The sequence below is a fragment of the Tachysurus vachellii genome, chromosome 13, assembly GCF_030014155.1.
Source record: "Tachysurus vachellii isolate PV-2020 chromosome 13, HZAU_Pvac_v1, whole genome shotgun sequence".
Classification (NCBI taxonomy): Eukaryota; Metazoa; Chordata; class Actinopteri; order Siluriformes; family Bagridae; genus Tachysurus; species Tachysurus vachellii.
Window position 1 is genome coordinate 14,246,232 of NC_083472.1, and position 26,771 is coordinate 14,273,002.

General features: G+C 37.3%; 2 protein-coding genes across 5 annotated transcripts in view; both read left to right on the forward strand.

Annotated features, from left to right (window-relative positions):
• rnf145a (ring finger protein 145a) overlaps positions 1-11,189 on the forward strand; it is a 34,744-nt gene extending 23,555 nt beyond the window's left edge. Inside the window, exons 9-12 of one of the 2 annotated variants that reach the window (XR_009649398.1) lie at positions 372-519; positions 1,017-1,373; positions 9,364-9,774; positions 9,920-11,189. Coding sequence is in view for 1 of the 2 variants with exons in the window: in XM_060885497.1 (XP_060741480.1) it covers positions 372-519; positions 1,017-1,373; positions 9,364-9,660 (802 nt within the window). In the remaining variant the exon portion in view is untranslated. Of the gene's footprint in view, positions 1-371; positions 520-1,016; positions 1,374-9,363 lie in introns of both variants that reach the window. The other variant, XM_060885497.1, reaches the window with a different exon arrangement.
• Positions 11,190-24,559: 13,370 nt separating this feature from the next.
• Positions 24,560-26,771, forward strand: part of ebf1a (EBF transcription factor 1a) — a 101,949-nt gene continuing 99,737 nt past the window's right edge. Inside the window, exons 1-2 of one of the 3 annotated variants that reach the window (XM_060885325.1) lie at positions 24,560-25,250; positions 26,047-26,203. In XM_060885325.1, coding sequence (XP_060741308.1) covers positions 25,120-25,250; positions 26,047-26,203 — 288 coding nt within the window. In that variant the 5' untranslated portion in view covers positions 24,560-25,119. The remainder of the gene's footprint in view (positions 25,251-26,046; positions 26,204-26,771) is intronic. The other 2 variants (XM_060885326.1, XM_060885324.1) reach the window with 2 other exon arrangements.

Consider the following 26,771-nt stretch of genomic DNA (forward strand, 5'->3'; position numbering starts at 1 on the left):
TTGTGCAAACGAATTTGTAATAATTTCAGTGGCATATCATTGTAACAGATACATTTAATACGTAGTCAGTGTTATTAATTAAGCTATTGCAGCCTTGCTATTATATCATCTAGAAATTATAAAGGGTTCCATGTTATGTAGTGTTTTTTCCATTCAGCAGTGCCACTTCTCCAGCAGAGTAAATACATTTTTCTATCCCAAGAGTACACCCTGAGAGCATCCACTTTGCAAGGTTGTGAGATTACATCTGCACTTCAAGTTTGATGCAGCAACTTGTCATCTATTTTTGTTAATCCCCTGCCTGGCTGTCACTCTCCATGCAATACTTGCTCTGTCTAGTTTTTTAACATTGAATCAAACATTTTTTGCAGGAGCTTGTGGAAGCACTTCCGTGCAGTCAGCCTGTGCCTGTTTCTACTCGTATTCCCAGCTTACATGTCCTACATGATCTGCCAGTTCTTCCACATGGATTTCTGGCTTCTCATCATCATCTCCTCCAGCATCCTTACATCATTACAGGTAGACATATTGCAAATATTCTTATACACACACATTAACGGGCATTTGATGTTTATGACAGCTTGAGGGTTTTTTGTGTGTCCTCACTGAGTGGGGGAGACATAATGTTTTTGGTTTGTCCATCTGTCTGAGATTCTCATTAGCTTGACATGTTTTAAAAATTTTGTGGACTTCTATTTGTTAACTGATAAATAAATTTGATTTTGGAATTGATTACAAAAAATATTAAGGACTCAAGATTCTCATTCACATGATATCTCAAGAATTAGTGCTTAAATGTTTGTAGGAATTATATGGAGTTATCATCACTGATTACATTTTGAACAAGATATCAAGAGCTCAGCAAGGCCAAATGTAGTTTTCAGTAGCTTTCTTCACATTCGTTTGAGGGTAAACACACAATTCTGGCTTAAATTTTTGCAGAATGATTTGAGAGTGTGCAATTGATAAATTTTTATTTTCTTTCTAATTTTGTCTTCACCTCTGTATACACCAAGGTGTTGGGTACATTGCTGATCTATGTGCTGTTTATGGTGGAGGAGCTCCGCAAAGTGCCAATGGAGAACATGGACGATGTGATCTACTGCGTAAATGGCACCTACCGGATGCTGGAGTTTGTGGTGGCACTGTGTGTAGTGGCGTACGGGGTTTGTGAGACAGTCTTTGGAGAATGGACTGTGATGGGATCCACCATTGTCCTTGTACACTCCTATTACAATGTGTGGCTGCGGGCACAGCTGGGTTGGCAGAGCTTTTTACTCCGCCGTGATGCCGTCAACAAGATCAAGAGCCTGCCTACTGCCTCTGAACAGCAGCTGCAGCAACACAATGACATCTGTTCTATCTGCTATCAGGTATGAGTGTAAATGAAATTATATCATTAGTAATTTATATTTGAAGCAAAATATATTTTGGGTTTCTGATGTTACAGCAAAGGATAATTAAATTGGTTTAGAAACAGTTAAAATAGAAATATAGGAAACCAAATGAAGGGAAAATTGCCTGAATTTTCTTCTCCTGAAAATTGCCATGATGTCTTATGTTGGTTTCTACCATGTAGTGCAGTACAGAATGCAGTCCCACTTAATTGCCGTTACTGTACAGTAAAGTGTCCAAAATTCCAAAGACAGGTAACATTATCATAAGTTTGTTTAAAAAAAAAAAACACAAAAACTACTGGCCAAAAATAAGGAATGCAGGTTGAGAATGTTACAAGTTTACTTGAAACCTGCTTAGATAATATCTACAACAATTTTCAGAAGTAAAATAATGAATACAAAAGCCATGTTAGCATACTTTTTTCGCCACAGTCCGATTGACAAAACTGAGCACTTTCATCGAGTCATGTGTCATGCATTATATAGACCTGATGCAAACTCAGAAATAGAAAACTCAGAAATTTGAAAATTGACAGTATTATTTTTGCTGTCTAGTATATTGTATAGTATAGTGAAACTGAAATTAAATAATGAAAATTGACTCAGTGTTTTTCAGCTTTAATATGAGAAACTTTTTAAGTAAACATCCAAATTGGGTGAATGGTGTTTATTACCTCATTTTTACACGTGGACCAAAATTACCTGGCTAATATGACATCAGGAGAGCTGTCAATGCTGTGAAGCCAGCCATCATTAGGCTGTGAAATCTAAACAAACCTGCCAGGTTTTTGGTGATGGATTAAATTATTAAATAGAAAGAATGACCTAGTGAGCTGTAATCACTCAATTTTCAGTGGTGTTTGGGTATATGCAGGTAGTCCCACTGGGTGCCTTTCAAGACCAGATACTGTATAAAATACAGTTAGGCCCAGAAAAATTTGGATAGTGACAGAATCTTCATGATTTGGGCTATGCATGCCCCCACATTGGATTTGAAATGAAACAACTAAGATGCAATTGAAGGGACTTTCAGGTTTAATACGAGAGGCTGAACAAAAATATCCTGTGAAACATTTAGAAATTGCAACCATTTAAATACAGAGTTACCTCATTTAAGAGGCTCAAAAGTAATCGGACAAATGAACATTACCATAAAATATAGCTGCAAGCAGCGATGGCGGGCCCTCGCACGTTTTTTTATCGCTATACGGTGCCTCCCAGAAAACGATGCACGGTGGGCAAGTGCATTAAGTGGGTAAATATCAGTGGACTATTTTATGTTGTTACTGACCCATTTGGGGACTGTAGGTAAATGAAACCCCACATTTTAGACAAACGGGGGCGCTAGTGAGCCACTTAAGAGACACACCTTTGTCTGACCTTTTTGTCCACACTTAACAGCCGACAAATGTGATGTATGTGTCAAATTTCAAGTTAATCTAAGCACGCCAAAAGCCTTAAATATGCCTGAAATAAAAGTAAATTTGACACGATGCCATGGCAACAGTGTTTGAGATATCAAAAATCCGTTCGCAATTTCGCATCTCCAATATCTCTGCGTCATGGTGGCCAAGTCTGGTCTCAATTGCATGAATCCCCTAGGAGGAGTATTTAAAAGTTTACCGCATGCAGCTGTCAAAAAATCCACCTTTGTGACTGACACACTTCCTGGGGCCTGTTGGCGGCGCTATACCCGGGACTCACAATAAGCACATCGATGCGATCGGAATCCTTGGCCGAACATACACTCCGTGTGTCATCACAATAAGACATTTTTGCCTTAGATAGAAGACACTTCCTGTTTCTCTGAATTCGCCATAACTTAGTCGCCTCGCCATGGCAGCACCGTTCGAGATATCAAAAATCCCTTCGCAATTTAGCAAGTGCAATGTCTCGGCATCATGTTCACCACTTTTGATGTCAATCGCATGAATTCCCTAGGAGGAGTATTTAAAAGTTGACCGCATGCACTTATAAAACAATCCAAAATGGCCGACTTCCTGTTGGGCGGAGCTCATAGTTTAGAGCGCGAAAGTTGTTCGGGTTGATGAGATCTATAATAACAAACCCGAAATAAACCCGAGCAAAAACCATAGGGCTTCGCACCTTTCGGTGCTCGGGCCCTAATAATGAAAATAAAAAATAAATAAATAATAAGCCCGAGCAAAAACAATAGGGCTTCGCATCTTTCGGTGCTCGGGCCCTAATTAAATGTTCATTTTTAATACATTGTAGAGAATCCTTTGGAGCCAGTGACTGCTTGGAGTCTTGAACCCATGGACATCACCAAACACTGAGTTTCCTCCTTGATGCTTTGCCAGGCCTTTAGTGCAGCTGTGGTCTACAGTTGTTGCTTGTTTGTGGGGTTTTCTGACTTAAGCTTTGTCTTAAGCAAATGAAATGATTGGGTTGAGATCTGATGATTGGCATGGCCATTGTAGAATATTCCACTTCTTTGCCTTAAACTCCTGCAGTGTGTTTTGGGTCATCGTTCATCTTGTACTGTACTTTTTTATGACCCATTTAAAATAAGGACCAGGAGAAAAATATATTACATTTAAACATTTTTATTTCAAACTTAACCTTCCTCTGATCATAATCCCCTCAGTTATTAAGACAGAAATGTCAACAACCAGAAAAACTCAAATAATTAAATACAAACATGAGTCTAAAGTCACAGTGAACACTTACCAATTATCTCTTAACCTTTAAGGTGCAAAATGAACGAAAATTTAAGAAATGCTTAATAAAGTGTAATAAAATAGTGCAAAGTGTTAAATATAAACATAGAGCTCAGGGATGCTTCTGGTCTGGACACCATTGCTTTAAGTGTGTGTTTGTGTGTGTGTGTGTGTATGTGTGTGTATGTGTGTGTGTGTGTGCATATGTGTGTGAGTGCTGCTTGTGCAGTGTTGCAGCTACAGATGTTGGTTGGATGAATACGGCTGTGCTCCAAAGGCGCAGCTAAGGTGGTAAAACAAGTTTGTGATATTACCAGGGTCTTAGCGGGGACGACGGTCTTGCATAATTTGCAGACAACATTGTTCTGACTACGGTCAGACTTACAGTATAATATCCAAAAAACTGCCATACTGGCGAGCTGACATTTCCTCTTTTTATTTACAATTTCCTCGCTCATTTTCTGCTTATCAGCCGCCGGATACTGAAGCACGAGACCACTATATGGTGCAATCAAACATGATACCGTTACATGATTGGCTGTTAGCGTGTCACTCCCTACGTTGCTAGGTTCCCAGAGAGTGAGTGCCTTTGTTAATGCAACCAAACTTGCTTCGCAACCTCTGTTTTCTTCCGACGAAGGATAAAATGTCCGATCAAGAACTTAAAAAAAACGGTAATAAAAATGACATTTACTTTTTTCCGCAAAAAAAAAAAAAAAATTAAAAAAAAAAAAAGAAACACATTTTTTATTGATATCGCGATACATATTGTTATCATTTTAATGCCCAGCCCTGCTTTGCAGCATTTGGATGAATCTAAGCAGAAAATATATCCACTTTAGAATTCATCCGGCTGCTTCTGTCTTCTGTCACATCATCAACAAACACTAGTGACCCAGTGCCATTGGAAGCCATGCATGCATATGCCATCATACTGCCCCCACCGTGTTGTGTGTAGGATCATGAGCTGTTCCAAGCTATCTCCATACTTTTTTTTTAGTTTCATCTGTCCAAAGAATGATGTTCTAGTACTGAGCTGGTTTCTTTAGATGTTTTTTGGCAAAGTCTAATCTGGCCTTTCTAATTTTGAGGCTGTTGCACCTTGTGGTGAACCCCTTGTATTTGCTCTCATGAAGTCCTCTCTTTATGGTAGACATCGATACTGATACACATACTTCCTGCAGAGTGTTCTTCACTTCAGTGGATATTGTGAAGCGGTTTTTCTTCACCATGGAAAGGATCCTGCGATCATCCACCACTGTTGTCTTTTGTGGACATCCAGAGCTTTTTTTTTTTTTCAGAATGTACCAAACTGTTGATTTGGCCACTCCTAACATTTCTACTATCTTTCTGATGGATTTCTTCTGTTTATTCATCCTAATGATGGTCTGTGTCACTTCCATTGAACGTTGTTTTGACCACATGTTGGGATTAACAGCAACAGTCTTGAAAGGAATGCCGCGATCAATTCCAGACCTTTTATCTGCTCAATTGATGATACAGTAGATTAACAAGGGAACAGCGAAGGAAATAGCTTTTGAGGTCATTTTGGTCCCTTGTAAAAGAAGCAGCTACATATTAAGAAGCTGTAATTCCAAAACCCATCCAGTTTTGATGTGAATTACAACAGAGAGTCTGCACTTTAAGCCCATTTTAATTATATAACTGTATGTTGAATGTTTTTGTAAACAGCTGAAATAAAACAAATATATATGGACCTAACTGTATATGCAGTGTACGGTTATAGATCATGAATGCCATCTGGAAATGCTCACATTGTGTTGTGGTTAAATTAATTGCAAAATCAGAGAATGCAGTGAAATTAAGAAAAGGGGCAAATACTTTGGGATTTTGCTGTGCTATTTTTATATTTGTCAAAAGTAATGTTTTTGACAAAATGTTTTATTCTACTTTTTCTTATTTTTTTAAGAGAGATTCAAGTAAATCTGTCATTGTTGTCATAATTATTTGAGTGTTGTCTAATGAGGTAATTGCTGTCAAAGTTGTGCTTGTTAAAATAGTGGTGATTATTGCTTTGTGTCAAAGAAAAGAAAATACAAAAATAGAGTGGAATCATGGTTCCCGCAGGGTCTTAAAAAGTCTTAAAAGCATTGAATTTATTAATTTGGAAATAATACCTTAAAAAGTCTTGAATTTTGATGTTTGGGTCTTAAAAATTGTGCTGTATGTAACTTCTCCATATTGTAATTTTCCTTAAAAGTTTCATTTGTCAACCACGATTATTTTGATTAAATGACGTAGTATAAAAGAGTGGCGGAACCAATAATTGAGAACGCAACGCAGCCCGGGTCACCGTACAAAATACTGCGAACACGCGATGCCTTCAGTAAAGGAAGATCACGCGCTACGACACCACAGCCATAGACTACAACACAACACAACAAGCAAAGGAGAAGCGCAAGAAATCAATGAAAATCTCAGCATTCCACAGGAAAGGTTGACTGGCGTAGTGTTAATTTCGTCAGACGAGACGAAATATGTTCTTGAACAACCTAAAATCTCTCTTCATTTTCGTCTACAATTGTCTCTGCTTTTTCATCAGCTGTTACGCCTTTAAAATATTCACAACGAGTTCGCGGCTTCGCGCTGTTGCTCAAGTTACAGGTCCGCGAAGCGGATTCCGCTTATCCCGCTACCTACCAAATAAATCGATAATTTGACTCAAAATGATGATTTAAAAAGAAGTTTATTGCTTTAAAAACAATTATATTGTTTCCGCTAAAGAAAATAGTGCGCTCTGTCTCTACGGTTAGAATCCTGTGTGTCCATGGCAACGTTCTGTTTTTCATGGCAACGGTGTGTTATAGTTCGCAGCGGTCTGTTATCAAGAAATAAAATAGTGTGTGCGTAGAAAGAATTCGTCCACACGCCGCTCAAATAAATAAATAAATAAAAACTCCTGAGCGTAAGTCCACCCCTGGTCTAGGCGGCTTTTTGTGTTAAATTATATTTCCTGTCTCTGCGCAGGCTCTTTTATTGTACATGACCGCTTATGTCCCTATGACCGGTCTTTGCATTACGATTAAAAGCAGTATCAATAAAGTAAAAAATGTCATGTGCAGTCAAGTTCGAGTGTATGCACTGTTTAAACGAGAGTTCTCAACTTCTCACTGATACTTTTGTGATTCGCGGAGTTTTGACAAGTTATTCAAAAGTGGTGACAGAAAAAACTCAGCACCCCCAACCTGAAACCTCTTCCCACGCCTCTGTCACAATCACATTATAATCAAAATTAATAATTAGGCTTAAAAACAAATGTATATGTAAGGGAATCAAGTTTAACAATTACATGTAATATTGCTCCAAATATCATCAACAATGGTGTGTTGCACACCACACCTTGAGTTTTCTTTTGACTAAAACTAAACTAAAATGACGGGACTTTTAGTCGACTAAAACTTGACTAACAAAAAAAGATATGTGAATGACTAAATACAGTATGACTAAAACTAACAAGGACATTTGGCACAAGACTAAGAATAAATAAATAAATAAAAACTCCTGAGCGTAAGTCCACCCCTGGTCTAGGCGGCTTTTTGTGTTAAATTATATTTCCTGTCTCTGCGCAGGCTCTTTTATTGTACATGACCGCTTATGTCCCTATGACCGGTCTTTGCATTACGATTAAAAGCAGTATCAATAAAGTAAAAAATGTCATGTGCAGTCAAGTTCGAGTGTATGCACTGTTTAAACGAGAGTTCTCAACTTCTCACTGATACTTTTGTGATTCGCGGAGTTTTGACAAGTTATTCAAAAGTGGTGACAGAAAAAACTCAGCACCCCCAACCTGAAACCTCTTCCCACGCCTCTGTCACAATCACATTATAATCAAAATTAATAATTAGGCTTAAAAACAAATGTATATGTAAGGGAATCAAGTTTAACAATTACATGTAATATTGCTCCAAATATCATCAACAATGGTGTGTTGCACACCACACCTTGAGTTTTCTTTTGACTAAAACTAAACTAAAATGACGGGACTTTTAGTCGACTAAAACTTGACTAACAAAAAAAGATATGTGAATGACTAAATACAGTATGACTAAAACTAACAAGGACATTTGGCACAAGACTAAGACTAAGACTAAATTAAAAATAGGTGACGAAATTAACACTAGACTGATGCACGCAGTTATATTTTTAAAGTTTGTTTTTACGTTAGCTAGCTACCAATTTCATTCTGAGGTTATGGGGAAATGTAAATTTAATGAAGCGTGGTTGGATAAAAACTATTTTCGTCATTGGTTAAAACCAGTGGACAACAACGTTTTTGAGGCCTTTTGCACCATATGCAAAAAAAGGATTCAGCTAGGTACAATGGGAATGAAGGCATTAGAGTCTCATGCCAAGTCGTCCAAGCACATTAATGCTCTCAATGGACAAAAACAAACTCCTTCCATCGCCTGCGTGTTTCAACCAACTAATTTTAGCTAGCTATCTGCTAATGTGCCTGAAGTGGCAACAGGAGCTAATGTTAGCCAGCTTGCTGCTAGCGCTGCAGACCCTCCAGCTATGGCCGCAACTAGAGTGGATCTGCGCACAGCTTTTGGGTCCACACCAACACTGACCTGATCTCCAGGTCCAACCTCTTGCAGAGAGGCCATAAGGAGAAGTTGACGGAACTGGCTGTCCTTGATAAAGACATTGCTGCCCTGAGTGAAGAGCTAAGGAGTTGACTGTGTTTCTTAATTTAATTTAATTTATTGTTGAGTTCTGATTTTCGATGTTTATTGTTCCGGGGTCTCTCAGTTCCCCATATTCCCAGCATGGAATACGTAACTAGCTCATGTTAAACAACTTAACATTGTTCGCAAACTTTCTTGTGGCCTACTGAAATGTTTTTATTTTTCACACTGCTTGGCTTATCTTTTACCCATTCCACATTTGAAAAATAAATGAACACAAGTTCAAGGATTTTGTTTTTCTTTGCTGGTAGGGACGTGAAATAGGTATTAAGTCTTTATATAAATAGTCTTAAAAAGGTCTTAAAAAGACTTGAATTTAACTTGAGGAAACCTGTAGGAACCCTGGGAATGTAATTGATTGCATCTTTCACTAGACACCATTCCTCAAAATAATTGTAGGACACAAAAAAATAACAGAATATAACAAGTGTAGCTTCTATCAGTTACAATTCTGTTTTTTTGTGACTTTTTATCGCCTGTATGTGTTGCTCTGCCATGATTTTTGTGTTTTATACTGCTTTAGTAGTTACTAAAGGAATAATAATCCATGATTTCTACATTTCTGTTTTCCTTTAGGACATGACTTCAGCTGTCATTACACCATGTAATCACTTCTTCCATGCCAGCTGTTTGAAGAAGTGGCTGTATGTGCAGGAGGCCTGCCCTCTGTGCCATAGCCAGCTAAAAAGCTCAGCACAGCGGGAGGCAAGTATGGATGTGCCGCCACAACCTGATGCCACCATCCAGGAGGCTCAGCCAGAAGCACCCGTGCCTGCCTCGCCCTCAGCTGAGGTGCAAAGTGTTGCGAAAGTGGAAGCGGAGATCAACACTCCTGCTGCCTCTAAGCTTCCTCTGGCCTCTTCTACAGACTAATAGCTGGTCTTGCCAGGCTCTCAGACCAGAAATGAGCCGCACCCCTCTGATGTCATACTCATACTCAGTAAATGCTGGCCAAAGGAGGAAGAAAATTTCTGAATATGGGATTTGGTGGGTAGCAGTGTTTTTCTTGTGGTACCTGTAGGACCTTTGTGTCCAACAGACATCCTTACAATCAAACACTCCATATTATGTCTTTTGTACTTATCTGTAAACCTGTTGCTGCTTTTATAACTTCCATTTTTGTTAATTGCAGTGGCGTTTTGCTAATAGGAATGCCTGAACAGCTTGCAAACCTGCACCAGGTCCATGTCAATCCAAGGTCTAGAGGACTACAAACAGAATCTAGACCTTACCAACCTGAATGTGACCATGTGACCTTTAGTGCACTGGTGCGCTATATGCACCCAGTACATATTCACTAGCACGCCTTTAGTATTCACAAAGATAAGTAGCTATGAGTTTTTCGTTTTTGTTCTGATACATGTATATGTGTGTGTATATATATATACTGTATATGTATATATGTATATGCCACTGCATTTGCACTAATGTAAAACAAAAGCAATGCTCCAAAGTTGTCTTGTCAGGTACCAAATATTTTGGTGTATATGCGCATTGGAACAAGTTTTAGGTATGAAACATAGTGTAAATGTCTTTGTAAAACTGTTTTGATATGCAGAAGTATGTGCAGAAGTATGTGTTAAGCAGCACCAGGTTGTGTGAAGTGGCTACGGCTTGCATGAGCACTTTAATGACCATATGTGGTCAAAGTGGGAAAAGCTAAAGGCCATGGATATGAACTGGTGGCAGAAGATGACCAAACTCCCTTTCATCAGTATTATTTGGCATTTATTGCATTTGTGAGCATGAATACATTTAACAATGTATGAGCAAACTAAGCAATGCCACTTTTATTTATTAGTTTGCAACTTGACTAATTTTTACAAAAGGACATTTGGCTTGGAGGGAAAGGAATTTTTACTTTTATTAAAGAGGGATTTTTTTAAAAGAATGTTTCAGACATATTTTGCCACTTTAACTGAGAATGAAGAGCCTGATCCTTGCATCATTCTGATTCTGTTCTCTATGTTGCTATTTTACTACATGAATATATGAACTGATGTCCTGAGCGAGCTGACTGCTGTTTGGACTGCAACTGAGCTCAATAAAATATGCCTGAGGTTTGACAATGAATGTGCGAATAAATCAAAACCTACCATATGAAACCCTTTTTTTGGTCAGCCATCATTAAGCGTCTCTTAGACACTTTGAACCTTGTTTATACATTTTATAAGCGACATTTGACAAATCAAGCAGAAATTGCTACATATAGAGGTACAATCTATACTTATTACAGTTTTATATTGCTGAAACCATTAAAACTGTCCAATGGAAAGAAGAAGACCAGGTTATATGCATGCATTTCTTGACTTGAGCACTTTCAAACTGTCTGTAAATGTTGAAAAAGTGCCTATTACACAGCCATTACTAATGACATTAAATTATACATATTTGGCAAATGACATTGGCATTAATAGAGTGAATATGTTTAAACTGATATTTTTACAGAGCTTTTTTCAAATGTTTTCATTACGAGCTGTTTTGAGGTATTTAACAGTCCATACTTTCAGAAAGCAGTTTCAGAGCACAAGCTGAAAGCATATTCTGGATGCAGCTTAATAATTTATTGTTTACACTTTATTGTTTAGCATTATATTGTTTACAGATGTACTTTGAACAGTATGAAGTCGATTAAAAAAATACACATCATCTTATTAAACTGTGTTTGTACAGTATATGCAATCAGACCTCTCTCAGGCACAAACCAGCTTTCACCTGCCATAGTGTAAAAGATACAGACTTCATGTTAGCTCATGAAAGGACTGCCTCTGCGTTTATTTTAAAACTTTTTTTTTTTTATTTAACATAGTGTTTCCTAGGGTTCATTGCTCATTTAAAATGTATATTTTACATAAAGTTTAGAAACTGCTTTAAATCATCTTCAAAACATTAAGCATCATTAATTAATCTAACCAAGTTTTGGAAACACTGATTTCAATTCAATTTATTTGTATAGCGCTTTTAACAATTTCCCATTATCTCAAAGCAGCTTTACAGAAGTATGGAAACAGAAGAGAGAGAAACAGAAATAAATATATAATAAGAAGAAAAAATAAGGATAAAAATAAATGAATATATACAATTAAAGTTTAAAATTACTTTAAATAGATTAACTTAAAATTTAAAATACTGTATATCTATCCCTAGATTTACCTTGTACACGTGCATTTATCCTGATCAGCCATAACATTAAAACCACTGAGTGGCAACGTGAATATCATTAATTTATCTTTTTGCAATGGCACCATTCAAAGGTTGGGATATATTAGTGAGAGAAAACAGGGAAAATGGGTAACTGGATGGACCTGATTGACTTTGACAAGGGACAAATTGTGATGAATAGATAACTGGGCATCTCTAAAACAGCAGGTCTTGTGGGCTATACCCATTATGCAGTGGTTAGTACCTACCAAAAGTGCTTGAACGAAAAGACACCCAAGGCTCACTGATGCCTGTGAGGAAAGAAGGCCAGTCCAACCGGTCCAATCCTGCAGAAGATCATCTGATTCTTAAGCTGATAACAGGGATGTTTGTTGGTTGTTTTTTTTTTTTTTTTTTTTTTTTTAATGCAAAGTGTTTGTGTGCCCTCTCTGATGCCATACTGGAAAAGCAGGAGGTTTTGTTTTATAGGAAGTCTGTTGTTGGTCCACAGCACACTAGGGCATATACAGCATACTACAGATAGATACAACTACTAATGATTGATGAATAAATCCATCCATATCCAGCTTGATAAATGAGACCTTTTTTCCAAAGTTTACAAGCTGATTTGTGTGATTTGTGTTCTTTAGACCAACAATAAACAATTTAGATGCATTTGATCTAATTGTAATGAAACTGATTTTTATATAGTATGGGACAAAATGCTATTGTCAAATCACATTGTTCCATTTAACCAGCCTAAATTCTGCCTTCAATAAAAATTACTATATAAGTGCAACATACAAAGAATTTTTCAAAAGTAGCCTTAACTGTGTAATTGTTAATAATCAATGATTATTGTTCATAGTAACGTATATTGATTGGGCTACTATTGGCAATTAAATATGCTTGCTTTTTTCCTCTTCTTTAAAGCCCAGCTTTGTGGAGTGTCTGGGTTAAGCTTTTCCTGTGAGCAGCTTCTGCCGTCTCACCTTGAGTTGCAATGTTTTTTCATAATTTTATTCATGAAGTTGGTGGTGCTCCATGGGACGTTAAATATGCTCAAAACACCCAACTGCACAATGATGCAAAATGTGAGCTGACGATACATATATATACGGTGCATCTGGAAAGTGTGCTTAGGGTAAATGTCCTGTTGGTGGAAGATGAACCTTTGTCCCAGTCTAAGGTCCAGAGCACTCTGAAGCAGGTTTTCATAAAGGTGAATGTGAGTATGAGATATTTCACGTTTTCCTCCAGATGGTAGTTTCAGACACGATTTTTTGTCTAAGTTTTAAGTTAAGTCTAAGGGTTTTTTTTTTTGTTGTTTTGTTTTGTTTAAACAACCAATCGAGTGAAAATACACTTGTAACTTGGTAACCATTAAAATGTACAACATAGACCAATCAATACAGCATGTACTGTATGTATAGCTAATTTAATTGTTATTATTATATAAATTGGAAATACTCTTTTAACTTAGCAACCATTAAAACATGTTAGATCTTTTACTCAATCCGATATTTTTTTGGATAGGAAAAGTATTGAGCAATAAGTATTTAATTCCATCCGCTTTGTTGTTCTGTATGATATAAGATGTATTTGTTGAGACAAAATTTTATGTTGCAGTAATACATGTGTAAGAAAATAAAACGATGAGGGCAAAGATCTTAATTGTAAGAATTGTGTATTTCCCAAATGGCTGGGTGAAAGTAGTCTATCTTGATGTCTTTAAGTGTTAACAATGGTCACGTACACCTTGGTTTGTTATTGCTACAGGTGTTATCACCCAAATGGTCACTTTAAATGGTAATCACGGTTATGTATACCCTTTTTTAATGACGGTCCATGATGTTTTGCTGCTGCTCCCATACTAACAAGTTATAAAGGTTATTCATTTAGAGTTTTGAACGTATTGCCTTATTATACTTAAGCCTTTTTGGGAATGAACTCTTTCTAATGTGTATCTTGGAGTGGAATCTGGGTGCATATAATGTGAAATTTCTTACAGTCGCCCCTTTTGGCCCTGAAGCATGACATCACTTCCTTTACACAGATTACGCCTTCCTTCTTGGGCAGGTACCCAGTGCCAGTGAGGCCATGTCTAGGTTGTTCTCTTTCGGCCCTCAGAGAATCTTACCTGTCACTGAAACTTCACCTCATGCACACTGGTTATAGCACTATTCCATAAGGCAAACTTATCACTGATTTTCTTCTTAAAATTTGGGTCTGTGTGAAGTATTTATTGAGTTTGGTACAGATATATACAGAAACCATCAAAGCCAATGGGAATGTTCCACATTGATGATTGAATTATTCGCAATCTGACATCTCTATATGGAACACATACAGCATAATAAAATGCATTGACAAAAAATGCATACACAAGTTGCATACACAAACAGCAGTTTTGAAAGTTACATCAGAGTAGACGATACATAAGTGACAATCATGCATTTGTTTAGTCAACAAAAAAGCTTGATGAGCTTTGACAATATGGTTATCCTTTATTTGAATCAGTGACTGGGGGCACGATGGCTTAGTGGTTAGCACGTTCGCCTCACACCTCCAGGGTTGGGGTTTCGATTCCCACCTCCGCCTTGTGTGTGTGGAGTTTGCATGTTCTCCCCGTGCCTCTGGGGTTTCCTCCGGGTACTCCGGTTTCCTCCCCCGGTCCAAAGACATGCATGGTAGGTTGATTGGCATATCTGGAAAATTGTCCGTAGTGTGTGATTGCGTGAGTGAATGAGAGTGTGTGTGTGCCCTGTGATGGGTTGGCACTCCGTCCAGGGTGTATCCTGCCTTGATGCCCGATGACGCCTGAGATAGGCACAGGCTCCCCGTGACCCGAGGTAGTTCGGATAAGCTTTAGAAAATGAGTGAGAGTGAGTGAGTGAATCAGTGACATTACCATATTATCCAATTTTGGTAACTTAAAATCAAATTCTGGGATATCTTCCACAAAGAATAGTTGTTCCTCTGGATTCAATGACATTGTATGTAGGGTGAAATTTACATATGGGAAGTAATATTTTCTTATGGATCAGGCTCAGTCTCTGGTATTACACATAATGAGGTATCATTAATCAAGCAAAGTGTCTGGTTATCATTAACAAAGATAGAAAAGTGATTGAGAGTTGTGGTGACGTTCTCCTGTCTGAAACTAAAACTCTTGTTAAGTTATTGTGGACATCTGTTGATTTCATAAGCGTCAAAGTTAGTGTGGGGTGCTCCACATAATGGCTGTTTTTCCAAGAGATCACACTTGCAGATAAAACCAAATGGAGTTTTGTAGTCCAGTCCTAACCATTCTCCTGATAGTAGCTGAGTGATAAACCTGGGTAGGTCCTTTCTTTCCATTAACATATTCTTATGTTATTACATATTAATATCCCAAATTGTCCATGCCTGGAATTTTTTCAAGCACTTGTTCCTTGGGATGATTTAATTAAAGATGTTCTCTCAGGTGGTCTGTGAATGAACTGGTTGCAACAGCACTGTGATTCCTCAGGAATGCTGTTCTCAAGAAGACCTTACACATTCCTGTCACTCTCTCCGTGGCACTGTTCATCTGTTACTGGAGACCATGCTGTACGATTCACCAGGACTGGAACATGGATCCATTGTAGGTCATTGATTAGCACTTTAGGATAGCATTGGGCACTCTTGTATCTTTAATGCTCTCAGAAGAGCTGCCATCCTTGACCATCCCCACATCTTCATTTCTTTTTGGTTAGTGAATCTGAAAAACACTTGAAAACAAGTGGCTTTATACCCCCGCCCCATCCTTTTTTTACACACAACACAGGAAACATTATAAACACATACAATAGACATTTGCCTTATGATTGCCATCAGATTTTTTAATGATATTAATTGATCCATGTGAAACCATCCCTTACCAGGTTGTGGGTTGTGCACATCATATATTTTATCCCAGTTAAATGACATAACACCTGTAAATTTGTAAATCTCAGTATATTGCTCCAAGTTTTTTTAAAAAACAGCTTCAAATTCATTAGGATTAAATCCTGTGACCATAGTAAAGGTCACTGGTTCTTCCCCTACTTCACTAGCATGCATAGATGTAGTCGAGTGAATTGACTACTGACTGACATAGAATCTCTTTCCAACTTTTTTTTAACTATTCAGCATTTCAGGAACCTGGTTCCACAATGTGCCAAATACAGATGTCTTACTGGTGTTTTTCTCAGTTGTGCCATTTTTTATTAGAAATTGACAAGCAACCTTTTCTTCCTCAAAATCTTTGAACACTGTTTTCCCAGATGAATTAAGCATGCTGTTGTTAGTTCTAAAGTGTGCAGTCTCATTCTGCATCCTGACCTATTCTTCTTTCCAGATTATTTCACTAACCTTGTAATTTTTTAATTTTTTTTTATCCCATCACTAGATTGCAGTTGCTTATTTTCGGCCTTTAATGTATCTAGAGTCTTCCTATAAGGCAAGAACTGCTTGCCTTTTTTGTTCTTGGGCATTTTGGTATAATTTTCAAACTTAGAAATAGCCAACTTATAAACAATGTTCTATATTGCATGAAACATTCCTTGAGAGCCTATCTAGGTATCTAGTTACTTTAAGATACCCATTACATTCACAACTCCAGTATTTTTAATGTTATAATGTATTTCTGTGATGCAAAGCTGAATTTTCATCAGCCATTACACCAGTCTTCAGTGTCACATGATCCTACAGAAATCATTCTAATATGCTTCTTTCTCATCAATTTTGAGCTGTTGTGCTCCTAATAATTCTTTAGAACAGGTTATAATTTTGTTCAGGATTTTTTGCTTAATAAATATTAAAATTAAAATTGTAATAGTATTTCACAATATTACTGCTTTTTACTCCTTTATCTTTGAAATTATTTTTTAATTCTAATACTTCTTTCAAAAACATAAAAAATTGTAATTTGTCCAGAATTTTGACTGAACAATTGTATATACTAGGTTATGGTTTGCTTGTTTATCTTATTCTACAGAACTATGCCACACACACCATCTTTTGTGTGGACACATTTCAACTCAGCCAGTGTTGTCAAAATGTTATTTAAAAAAATAATTTATTAGATTGAATGCATTTCAGCTTATGTCCAAACAAAATGTTTATATTAATGTTTGTATATGATATAGTTTATTTTCATTTCTCCAAATTTCTAATTAATTCCTCACCTAATTCCAAATTTCCTCACATTACCAAGGAAAGTTTCTGGAAATTTAATGAAAATTCACACTCCATTGGGCCTCAAGTTCAACTACAGTAACAGTCACAACTCACAATCAGTAACACTTACAACTAACAGTTAAAAATATAACAGTCACAGTATGTCAGACAAAATCACATTGTTTGTTTTTTTGTGTTATATTTTAAATATTAGCCACAGTACTTTAATTTAAAATGGAAGTTTAAAACACTTTCACAGTATGTCAGACAAAACCACACTATGTCGGGTTATTGTTTAAAACTTTACAGAACTGGGGTGCATTAGGCCCTCTACACTATCATCAGTTTCAGTTACTTTCAAAACTTTTTAGTTAGAATTCTGCTGCCACACTGCATCGGGCTGATTTAGTTACTTTAGAATCTTAACAAAATTCTAACATCCGCACAACAAGTTTTAGTTACTTTAGAAACCGATAAACATAAGCACTTTGCTTCAATTACTTTAGAAACTAAAACTCATACACGTCACCACATTGCGGCAGTTTGATTCAGTTCTCTTAGAATCTTAAACAGAAATGTACAGAATAACAACTCCTCCTGCTTATGCTCTATAAACTCTACTCTACATTAAAATTTCCTACTCTAGATTTTTTTTTTAAAACAATGGTGTTCCCTAAATAAAAAAACAGCATGAAAGTTTTTCTTCCCTTGCTTGGTGGCTTTCCAATGAGAAAATGAAACAGTGAGGGCGAAGATCTTGAAGAAGTTTATTTCAGCATAACAGTGACAAAATACATAAAGTACTTTGAAATCTGGGTGCGTACAATCTGTAATTTCTTACATACTTAAATACACCTTACATCACATTGTCTGCATCAGCCTGCCACTCATCCTAGCCTACCCAGCTTGCTCGATCTGGTTGCCCCTACAGCCCACCCCACAGCCTGCCCTGCTCAGCCTGACTCGTGTAGCTTTCCATGGCCCTGCTTGAACCACCTGGCACCCCTTGCCTGCTTGCCATGTCTAGGTTGCCCAGATCTCCTCATGCCCATGTCACCTCACTCAGCTAACCCAACTAACCTTGGTTGATGGGTTGGTGGCTTGTATGACCATAAATGGACAGGAATTGGTGACTATTAATATATGCTCAGGGTAAGGCAAGAATGTGTGTTGTCACTTGTTCTGCTCAAGAGTTTCCTCCAGATGTCAGTATTTAAAGTTCCTCAAATGATTTTCAGCATCTGTATTAATTGCAAATGCTGTTCTGAAATGTTTCAGTATTTTTGATGCTTGCCTTTCCACTTGTGCATGTTTCATTGGAATCCATTGCGTTTAATGGATTTTTTTAATAAATCGCTTAATTATTTTTTTTTGTTTAATAAATTAACAAAAAAGGCACGAGCTGTTGTGCTTCATGTAGAAGTGATATTCTTCCTCGTGTGCATTTGTTGTCATGTAAATATTTACACAAGACTGGGGTTTTTCTGGGTTTTATCCATGTTGTTTTATAAGAATTTTATCAAATGTAATATTATTTTCACTACACTGGTAGTAATCAGGGGTCGTTATCTTAAACTGTCATCAAATTTTCTTGATCTTTTTGTCATTGTTAGATTGATTTTGCCCGTTGGACAAATCACATCACGTCCGATCGGCTGCGTCATGACACCGTTTTACCCCTTGAGATCTATAGAATTGAACAGGATTCGATTAAATCTCTCGATCCATTTGCAATTTCATTATTCTGCCAGTATTAACGCATGACTCTGAAGATCGGCTTATTCCAATTTAAGCAAACATACAACTGTCATTACAAAGAAAACGCACATTTTCTATTCAAAAAGCCCTTCAGAGCAATTAACTAGCACACCTAGTGTGATGTGTGAAACAGTTTATTTACACATTTATATATCGAACACAGTTCATGACCTGCTTCTATTGTGTGTGTGTGTGTGTGTGTGTGTGTGTGTGTGTGTGTGTGTGTGTGTGTAAAACAAATGTACAGTTTTAGCTGTAAAGGATTCTTGTGTCGGTGGAACGAGGAAACCAAGGTGTTCTGTCGAAATCCCAGGAGAAAAGCGTCCGTGCACTAGATTCCCAAACGTCCTGCTATGATCACAAGAACCCAATATCCAAGAGTAGCAGCAGTACAGATTATCAGACACATTATCGCAGACAGGGTAAACCAAGTTTAAATTTGAAGTGGTTGAAGTTGGTGGGCACAGAAGGTAGGACAGGATGTGGTGTGATTATGTGATTAGGTGGGTAGGTATTTTGGATGAACATCCAAAATATGCACATATATAAAATGTATAAAAAAAAACAAAACAAAAAATAAAGCAACATGCATCTGTTTTGCACAATACATTCTTTGACAAGCTCTCAAACCCACGATTGGTCAGACAGCCAAGTCTGAAGTGGGACAACCGTCATCTTGGCATGTGCATGTTATGTTTACATGAAATTTTATTGTTTCTTTGTTTTGTTTTTTTGTTATTGTTTTAATGTTTCTTCTTTATGGCAATCCATGAGGACCATGAAGTAGTGGTCCTGTAGATTATGTATTTATTTTACTTTATTTTTGTTATTTTGTTTTTTTTATTTTGTTTTTGTTTTATAAATGTTTACGTTAAAAACATTTTTGATGTATTTAATGTAAATGTAACTTTTGAAACACCTTTATTCAGAGCAGCTTATAAAAAACACCGCCACATGAGAGTTAAATGTGCATGACGAGCTGTCACTCTAATGATGGGTAAAACTCCCCCCAAGGTCAAACTGGGCTAACCTAAGGCATGGCAGCACCACTGCTGATGTAGTACAAGTGTGTGATAAGGTGATAAACCTCACATCTACCACATTAGCCCAAATACAATAATGAAATTGCCCTTTAAAAAAATTATAAATTCATGTCATTTGCTTTCGTACTATATTACCAATCCAAAAGAGATTTTAGTTTGATGCTATTCTTAGTCGGTGACTTAGTGAACCAGCATCGATGCCTTCATTAGACAATTCTGTACATCACACTGGATAAATTGCTTCTGCAAATTGATGCAAGTTTTCATCATTGTTTATCATTGTAAATAAAAAATCTATATACTGTAAAAAATCTATACTAAAATGTATTTTTCAACTTATGTTTGGAGTTGCTGTTTTTATTCAAATTACACAAGACACATACATTCCACAGCTACATACAAGGTTAAACATTTGTTGAAGTGAATATGAATAAAAAGGGAAATTATTAGTCATCCCTTTAAAATGATACAATATCAATTAGTGCACTTTAATTAATTTTGTTAGCAATTGTCAAATTTTAGTTATTTGAAATATAAAGTTTAGTTTTATTATTCAGTTATTTCAAAATGTATTTGATTAAAACAAACAAACAAACAATCAAATAAGTAAGCCAATAAGTTTATATTTCCATAATCAGGTAGATCCACAGCATGTATAAGCCAGTAAGAGTTATCAGGTATCATCAGAACAACAGCCAGCTTTAGGAGACAATGTCCCACAAAACAGATTAAAGAATTCTGCTATTGTTTTGTGTCCATACATATAATATACTCTCACTCTCTCACTCATTTTCTACCGCTTATCCGAACTATCCCGGGTCACAGGGAGCCTGTGCCTATCTCAAGCATCATTGGGCATCAAGGCAGGATACACCCTGGACGGAGTGCCAACCCATCGCAGAGCACACACACACACACACACACACACACACACACACTACGGACAATTTTCCAGAGATGCCAATCAACCTACCATGCATGTCTTTGGAGCGGGGGAGGAAACCGGAGTACCCGGAGGAAACCCCCGAGGCACGGGGAAAAGATGCAAACTCCACACACACAAGGCGGAGGTGGGAATCGACCCCCCCACCCTGGAGGTGTGAGGCGAACGTGCTAACCACTAAGCCACCATGCCCCCTACATATAATATAGTATAAAATAATATCTAGCAACACCAGAACAGCAAGAGAATGCTGAGAAGTCTAAATTGTTAGACTAAACATTAAAACAATGTTTCAGTTTAATAGCAAAGTTTCCTCAAAGGAAGTGACGAATCAGCTTAAACTATGACCTTTAGGCAATGTAATTGTTTTGATGGGAAGATAATCGATGCTACAAGACACTCAGGATACATTTATAGCTGTATGGTCGAGTCACCTGTCTGCCAAATACAGTGGCCGATGCGTGTACAATGGCAAAAAAAAATTCAATCCTACAAAATCCAACATTAACGGCTATGTTAACTAAAATTATGTGTTTCCGATATTCGCCACAAGATGGCAGTATGGGCGCAAAAATATCTCCGAGTACAGTTTTTGCTCTAATTTGTACGTATGCTAGCTTTAAATAAATAAATAAATAAATAAATAAATATGTCATATAGCTATAGATGTTTTTAAATGTTAATTAACAAAGTATATATTCAGAAAAGGTGAGGATTGGTTAAATAAGTCAGTAAATAGATGGAAGGAAATGCTATTTACACAAACAAACAAATTAATTTCAGATCATTCATGCTAATGATCCTTTTTTAAGGGCTTCAAGGATTTCACTATAACATAAACATCACTGGATGATGAGTGTGTCAAAGTTATTGTCTAACGTTTAACTTTCCGAAAGCTTAAAAAGAAGATCTTGTTTGCTAAAAAAAAAAAACATTCTTGTGTGTTACTTAAATCAAGATTATTACACGACACTCTTGTATTTTCTAAGCTACATCATTAGATGTGAACGTTGTGTGTATAGTCACACTTGACTATAGTATTAACGGTGTTCAGAATGACCTGAGCCGAATGCATCAAACTGCTAATATTAGTATTTCGTACCGTAGAACAAAAAATAAGGTGTAAAAAGACCCGAATAAGGAAAAGTACACCGTTGTGTGTGTGTGTGTGTGTGTGTGTGTGTGCGCGCGCGTGCGTACGTGCGTGCGTGCGTCGCTCTCTCTCTCTCTCTCTCTCTCTCTCGGAGGGTGTGGAGGTCTTTTCTGTAGTACATTAGGTGTGTGTGTGTGTAATTAGCACTCGCGGCTAATATTATATATACAGCAGGCTAAATGAGCTTTGGGCCTGAGAGAATAGTAGCTTATAGGCCTAAGCGGAGCCAAAAACTGCCATCTCTTTATAGGATGTTGGTTTATAAAAACACAATCAGATTTATTGATCAAGAAAGATGAACTGATGATGAATATGACCAGGCAGATGAGGAAGGACACTGGACAAGACAACACAAACACCCTAAAAAAAATGAAAATAAAAATAAAGGCAAAATAAAAGATAAATAATTAAGAAATATATGTACATAATAAATGTTATATTTTTAAAAGGATATGAGCTCTTTGAACTGAACACACCATCTACAGCTCGAGCTTGTATGTACACACATCCTGAACAGTGCAAAGTATGTGCAGAATACAGATGTCAGTATTTAAAGTTCCTCAAATGATTTTCAGCATCTGAATTAATTAAATGCTGTTCTGAAATGTTTCAGTATTTTTGATGCTTGCCTTTCCACTTGTGCATGCTTCATTTGAATCCATTGCGTTTAATGGATTTTTTTTTTTAATAAATCACTTCATTTTTTTGTTTTGTTTAATAAATTAACAAAAAAGGCACGAGCTGTTGTGCTTCATGTAGAAGTGATATTCTTCCTCGTGTGCATTTGTTGTCATGTAAATATTTACACAAGACTGGGGTTTTTTTGGGTTTTATCCATGTTGTTCTATAAGAATTTTATCAAATGTAATATTATTTTCACTACACTGGTAGTAATCAGGGGTCGTTATCTTAAACTGTCATCAAATTTTCTTGATCTTTTTGTCTTTGTCAGATTGATTTTGCCCGTTGGACAAATCACATCACGTCCGATCGGCTGCGTCATGACACCGTTTTGAGATCTATAGAATTGAACAGGATTCGATTAAATCTCTCGATCCATTTGCAATTGCATTATTCTGCCAGTATTAACGCATGACTCTGAAGATCGGCTTATTCCAATTTAAGCAAACATACAACTGTCATTACAAAGAAAACGCACATTTTCTATTCAAAAAGCCCTTCAGAGCAATTAACTAGCACACCTAGTGTGATGTGTGAAACAGTTTATTTACACATTTATATATCGAACACAGTTCATGACCTGCTTCTATTAGCTATGAATTAGTCAAAAAATCACTTGTAACTTTTAACTTATCCTGCTAGATAGCTATATCCTAGAATATTTATTATAGTTGTTAAAATAGAACAATAGTCATTAGTAACCCTAGATTTAACATCCTGGCCACTGATTACAATTGAGGTATTACAATAAGGAGATTTATTCCTTGGTAGTTTGGTACATTTGCACTGACTTTACCATGTAAACGCACCAGCAGCATCTACACAAGAGTTGTGGATGCTGCGTAAAGTGAGACTGAGCACAACCTGTTGATCTGCTTACAGAGGAAGTACACCAGCTTTAGCGCAGTAGACCAGCACCCAGTATGTATTTTCTTCTACGTGTTAAACAGAAACTGAAGTAGCTGAAACATTCACATTGTAATTCTAGTAACAGTGAGCGGTGTCCTTTAGTTTGGAGACGTGCAGTGATGTTAAATGGGAGTGTGTTAGTTTGGTTATGGTGAATGTTGGGAGGATAAGGGTTTTATACACTATCTATGTTGCACCATTCACGTTAACTATACTACGTCAAAATCTCAAATGTTCAACACTTTTCAGGTTTTATACAATTCAAACTGCGAGATCATTTGAAGCGACACATTTTCATCAAATGCTGAGAATTCAATGCAGATTATGAGGCGGTCTGAATGGAGGGCTTTCAGCCTGTAGTCATACCGTGTTGCACTCTGGGATTTGTGTTGTTGCTGTTTCCCCTCTGGACTTGATGCTGTAAACAATAATATATCATTTCACAATTTCAGCACTTTGTCAATATGACAAGAAGATGCACAAAAAAGTTAAATAACTTTAATGTAATTGAGAATTCAACACGGTTTAACTAACAGTTTTAAGGTTTTGACCAAAAACAGACACTAGATGCTACAAGTTCACCTCAATACATATGAATTGTGCAAGAGCTTATTCAGCTTGACACGTGTTGTGTAATAATGTGTCTACTCTCTTCTATCACTGCGTTTCAGCCCATGCTAACTGATGAACAAACTTCATTGGGGTTTTGTCTTGAGCACTGCGATTTGGGCTTTTGCATACATTGCACTGTGTGTGAGAACAGTAGGCTGGGCGATGCCAATAGACTTGAGATTCGGCGGTTGAATAGAGGGCTGATGGTAGTGTGTGTGGACTCGTCTCTGTTCGGTGAGGCGTGGGGAGGGGGGCTGAGAGTATACAGTCACTCCCTTTTCCCTTTGAGTTCCCAGAGCACAGTCAAGTCGGATTCCTCTGGGAGAGCCCTCTCTCTCTCTCTCTCTCTCTCTCTCTCTCTCTCTCTCTCTCTCAAACACACACACACACACACACACACACACACACGCGCGGACGCGGACGCACGCAAACGCGCATCACTATTTGGAACGGGGGAGCGAACTAAGGATCAACCGCCACGAGGGTCCACCTCTTCTTCTTCATTTCACTTGGCTCATTCATTTTATTTGAGCAGAAAATAAACATCGCAGCTGAAAAAGGACACGAATAACAAATAAAAAGAAGAAGAAAAAGAAATCAACTTTGGATAATAACATTTCCGCAAATGCTCTTTTTGTGGTCGTATTGTTTTTGAAGTGACACTGGACTTTTTTGCACCCCCTCGACTGCAGGGAGTTACTTGTCCACGTGTTTTGGATGTTGACACCTCGCTCCTTTTCGTTATCTCTCTATTTGTACAGAGGAAGCGATAGAGCCGAGCGCAGAGGCACCTGCGCGCCCATAGATTTATAGTTGGCTTTTTCTGTGTTTATTTGTATCTTTTTTTTACGGATCGACGGAGAAGCAGCAGAGGACTGTAAGATTGACAGGGAGAGAAAAAGTCCGCGTTCATGTTTGGGATTCAGGAGAGCATCCAGAGGAGCGGGAGTAGCATGAAGGAGGAACCGATCGGCGGTATGAACGCGGTGCGCTCTTGGATGCAGGGAGCCGGTCTACTGGACGCCACCACCGCCGCACAGAGGTAAGACAGGGAGCGCGGGGGACCGTGGCAATGATTGAGGATTTCCCTGTTTCCCACCTCAGCGTCGCGGGACCACACCAAAGTGCCTTGTGCACATGTTTGACATCTTCATCCTGAGGCCGGCCAGCGTCTTCCTCTTTCTTCTGCAATACAGAATTAGGGCTAAAGAAAGACCGTGTTGGTTTTTTTTTTTTTACCGCTCTGAACCATGCGTTGATTTCGAGCTGTAAACACACAAATATAGCGTCTTTTCATTGTCATATTATATATAGATTAGAATACATGGAAAATAAATTCACAAAACTGTTGATTCTCTATTTATGTTGACTGTCCGAAATCATCTTTTTATAAGCCTGCACTTTCCAGCAAAAACTGGAAATATATAAAACCTTCCATGTAAACTATAAACTCCTATCTGAAGCACAAGCTGGTAAACTCTCATTTAGTTATCACGAATTGAAATTAAACATATAAATAAATCGGATTATAACGGAATAATTATGTAGCAAAAGTGGTAAGTAATTCAATTAAATATCTGTAAATAATTAAATATCTATTTGTTGACAAGAAATTAACATTTGATCATTTTGACAGTTCCAGCATTATGGGAAGCTTGTGAACGAACTGGTTACAGAAGAAACCTGATCTAAAAATCCCATAAAGTGAATTTCATAAATAGATTTATTTAATGAAACTGAAAACAATGCATATTTATATTGAGCCATGTGTTCCAGTTTTTCTTTAGGCTGTGTATAGCCTTATACCTCTCTCTCTTCCCTTCTCTTTACCCGTGCAGTGGTGTAGGTTTGGCCCGAGCTCACTTTGAGAAGCAGCCTCCTTCAAATCTGCGCAAATCCAACTTCTTCCACTTTGTGCTGGCTCTGTATGACAGACAGGGGCAGCCCGTGGAGATTGAGCGCACTTCTTTCGTTGGATTTGTCGAAAAAGAAAAGGCAAGTACTCTTTTCATCCCCAAATAAAATATATGGCTTGGCGCTTTTGAGAGTTTTCAAAACAATCAATTATTTAAAGTGTTTCCCTTATTTATTTTACTCCTCGATGCACAACCTAAACGACATTTATTTTGCACCATAATATTACCCAAACGTTGACATGTTAAAAGAGTTAAAGGTGCATGAACAGATCACCTGACTGTTAAATGAGTAACATGGATGTCAGTATAAAGGCTATATTACATGGCGGAAAATGCGGATTTTCTCCTTTTAACACTATTATATTGTCTTCTATTAAATTATTTATTCTGAAGCTCTATTCGCTGATCTGCAGTCTGACGCTGTCATTATTGATTGATTAACCAAACTCAGATTTTATTTTATTTCAATAAAAGCTGCTTTCGTAATAGGTCTCTGTAGAATTAACCGAGCTTTAATGAATTAAGGGGTCAGTGCAATGTTTTTAAAAAATTAAAATACCGTTTTTAAATATTTTTAAATACTATAACGGGAATTTGTTTTATTTTTTATTTTATCTGAAAATAATAACAATTTGAACGCGTTGAAT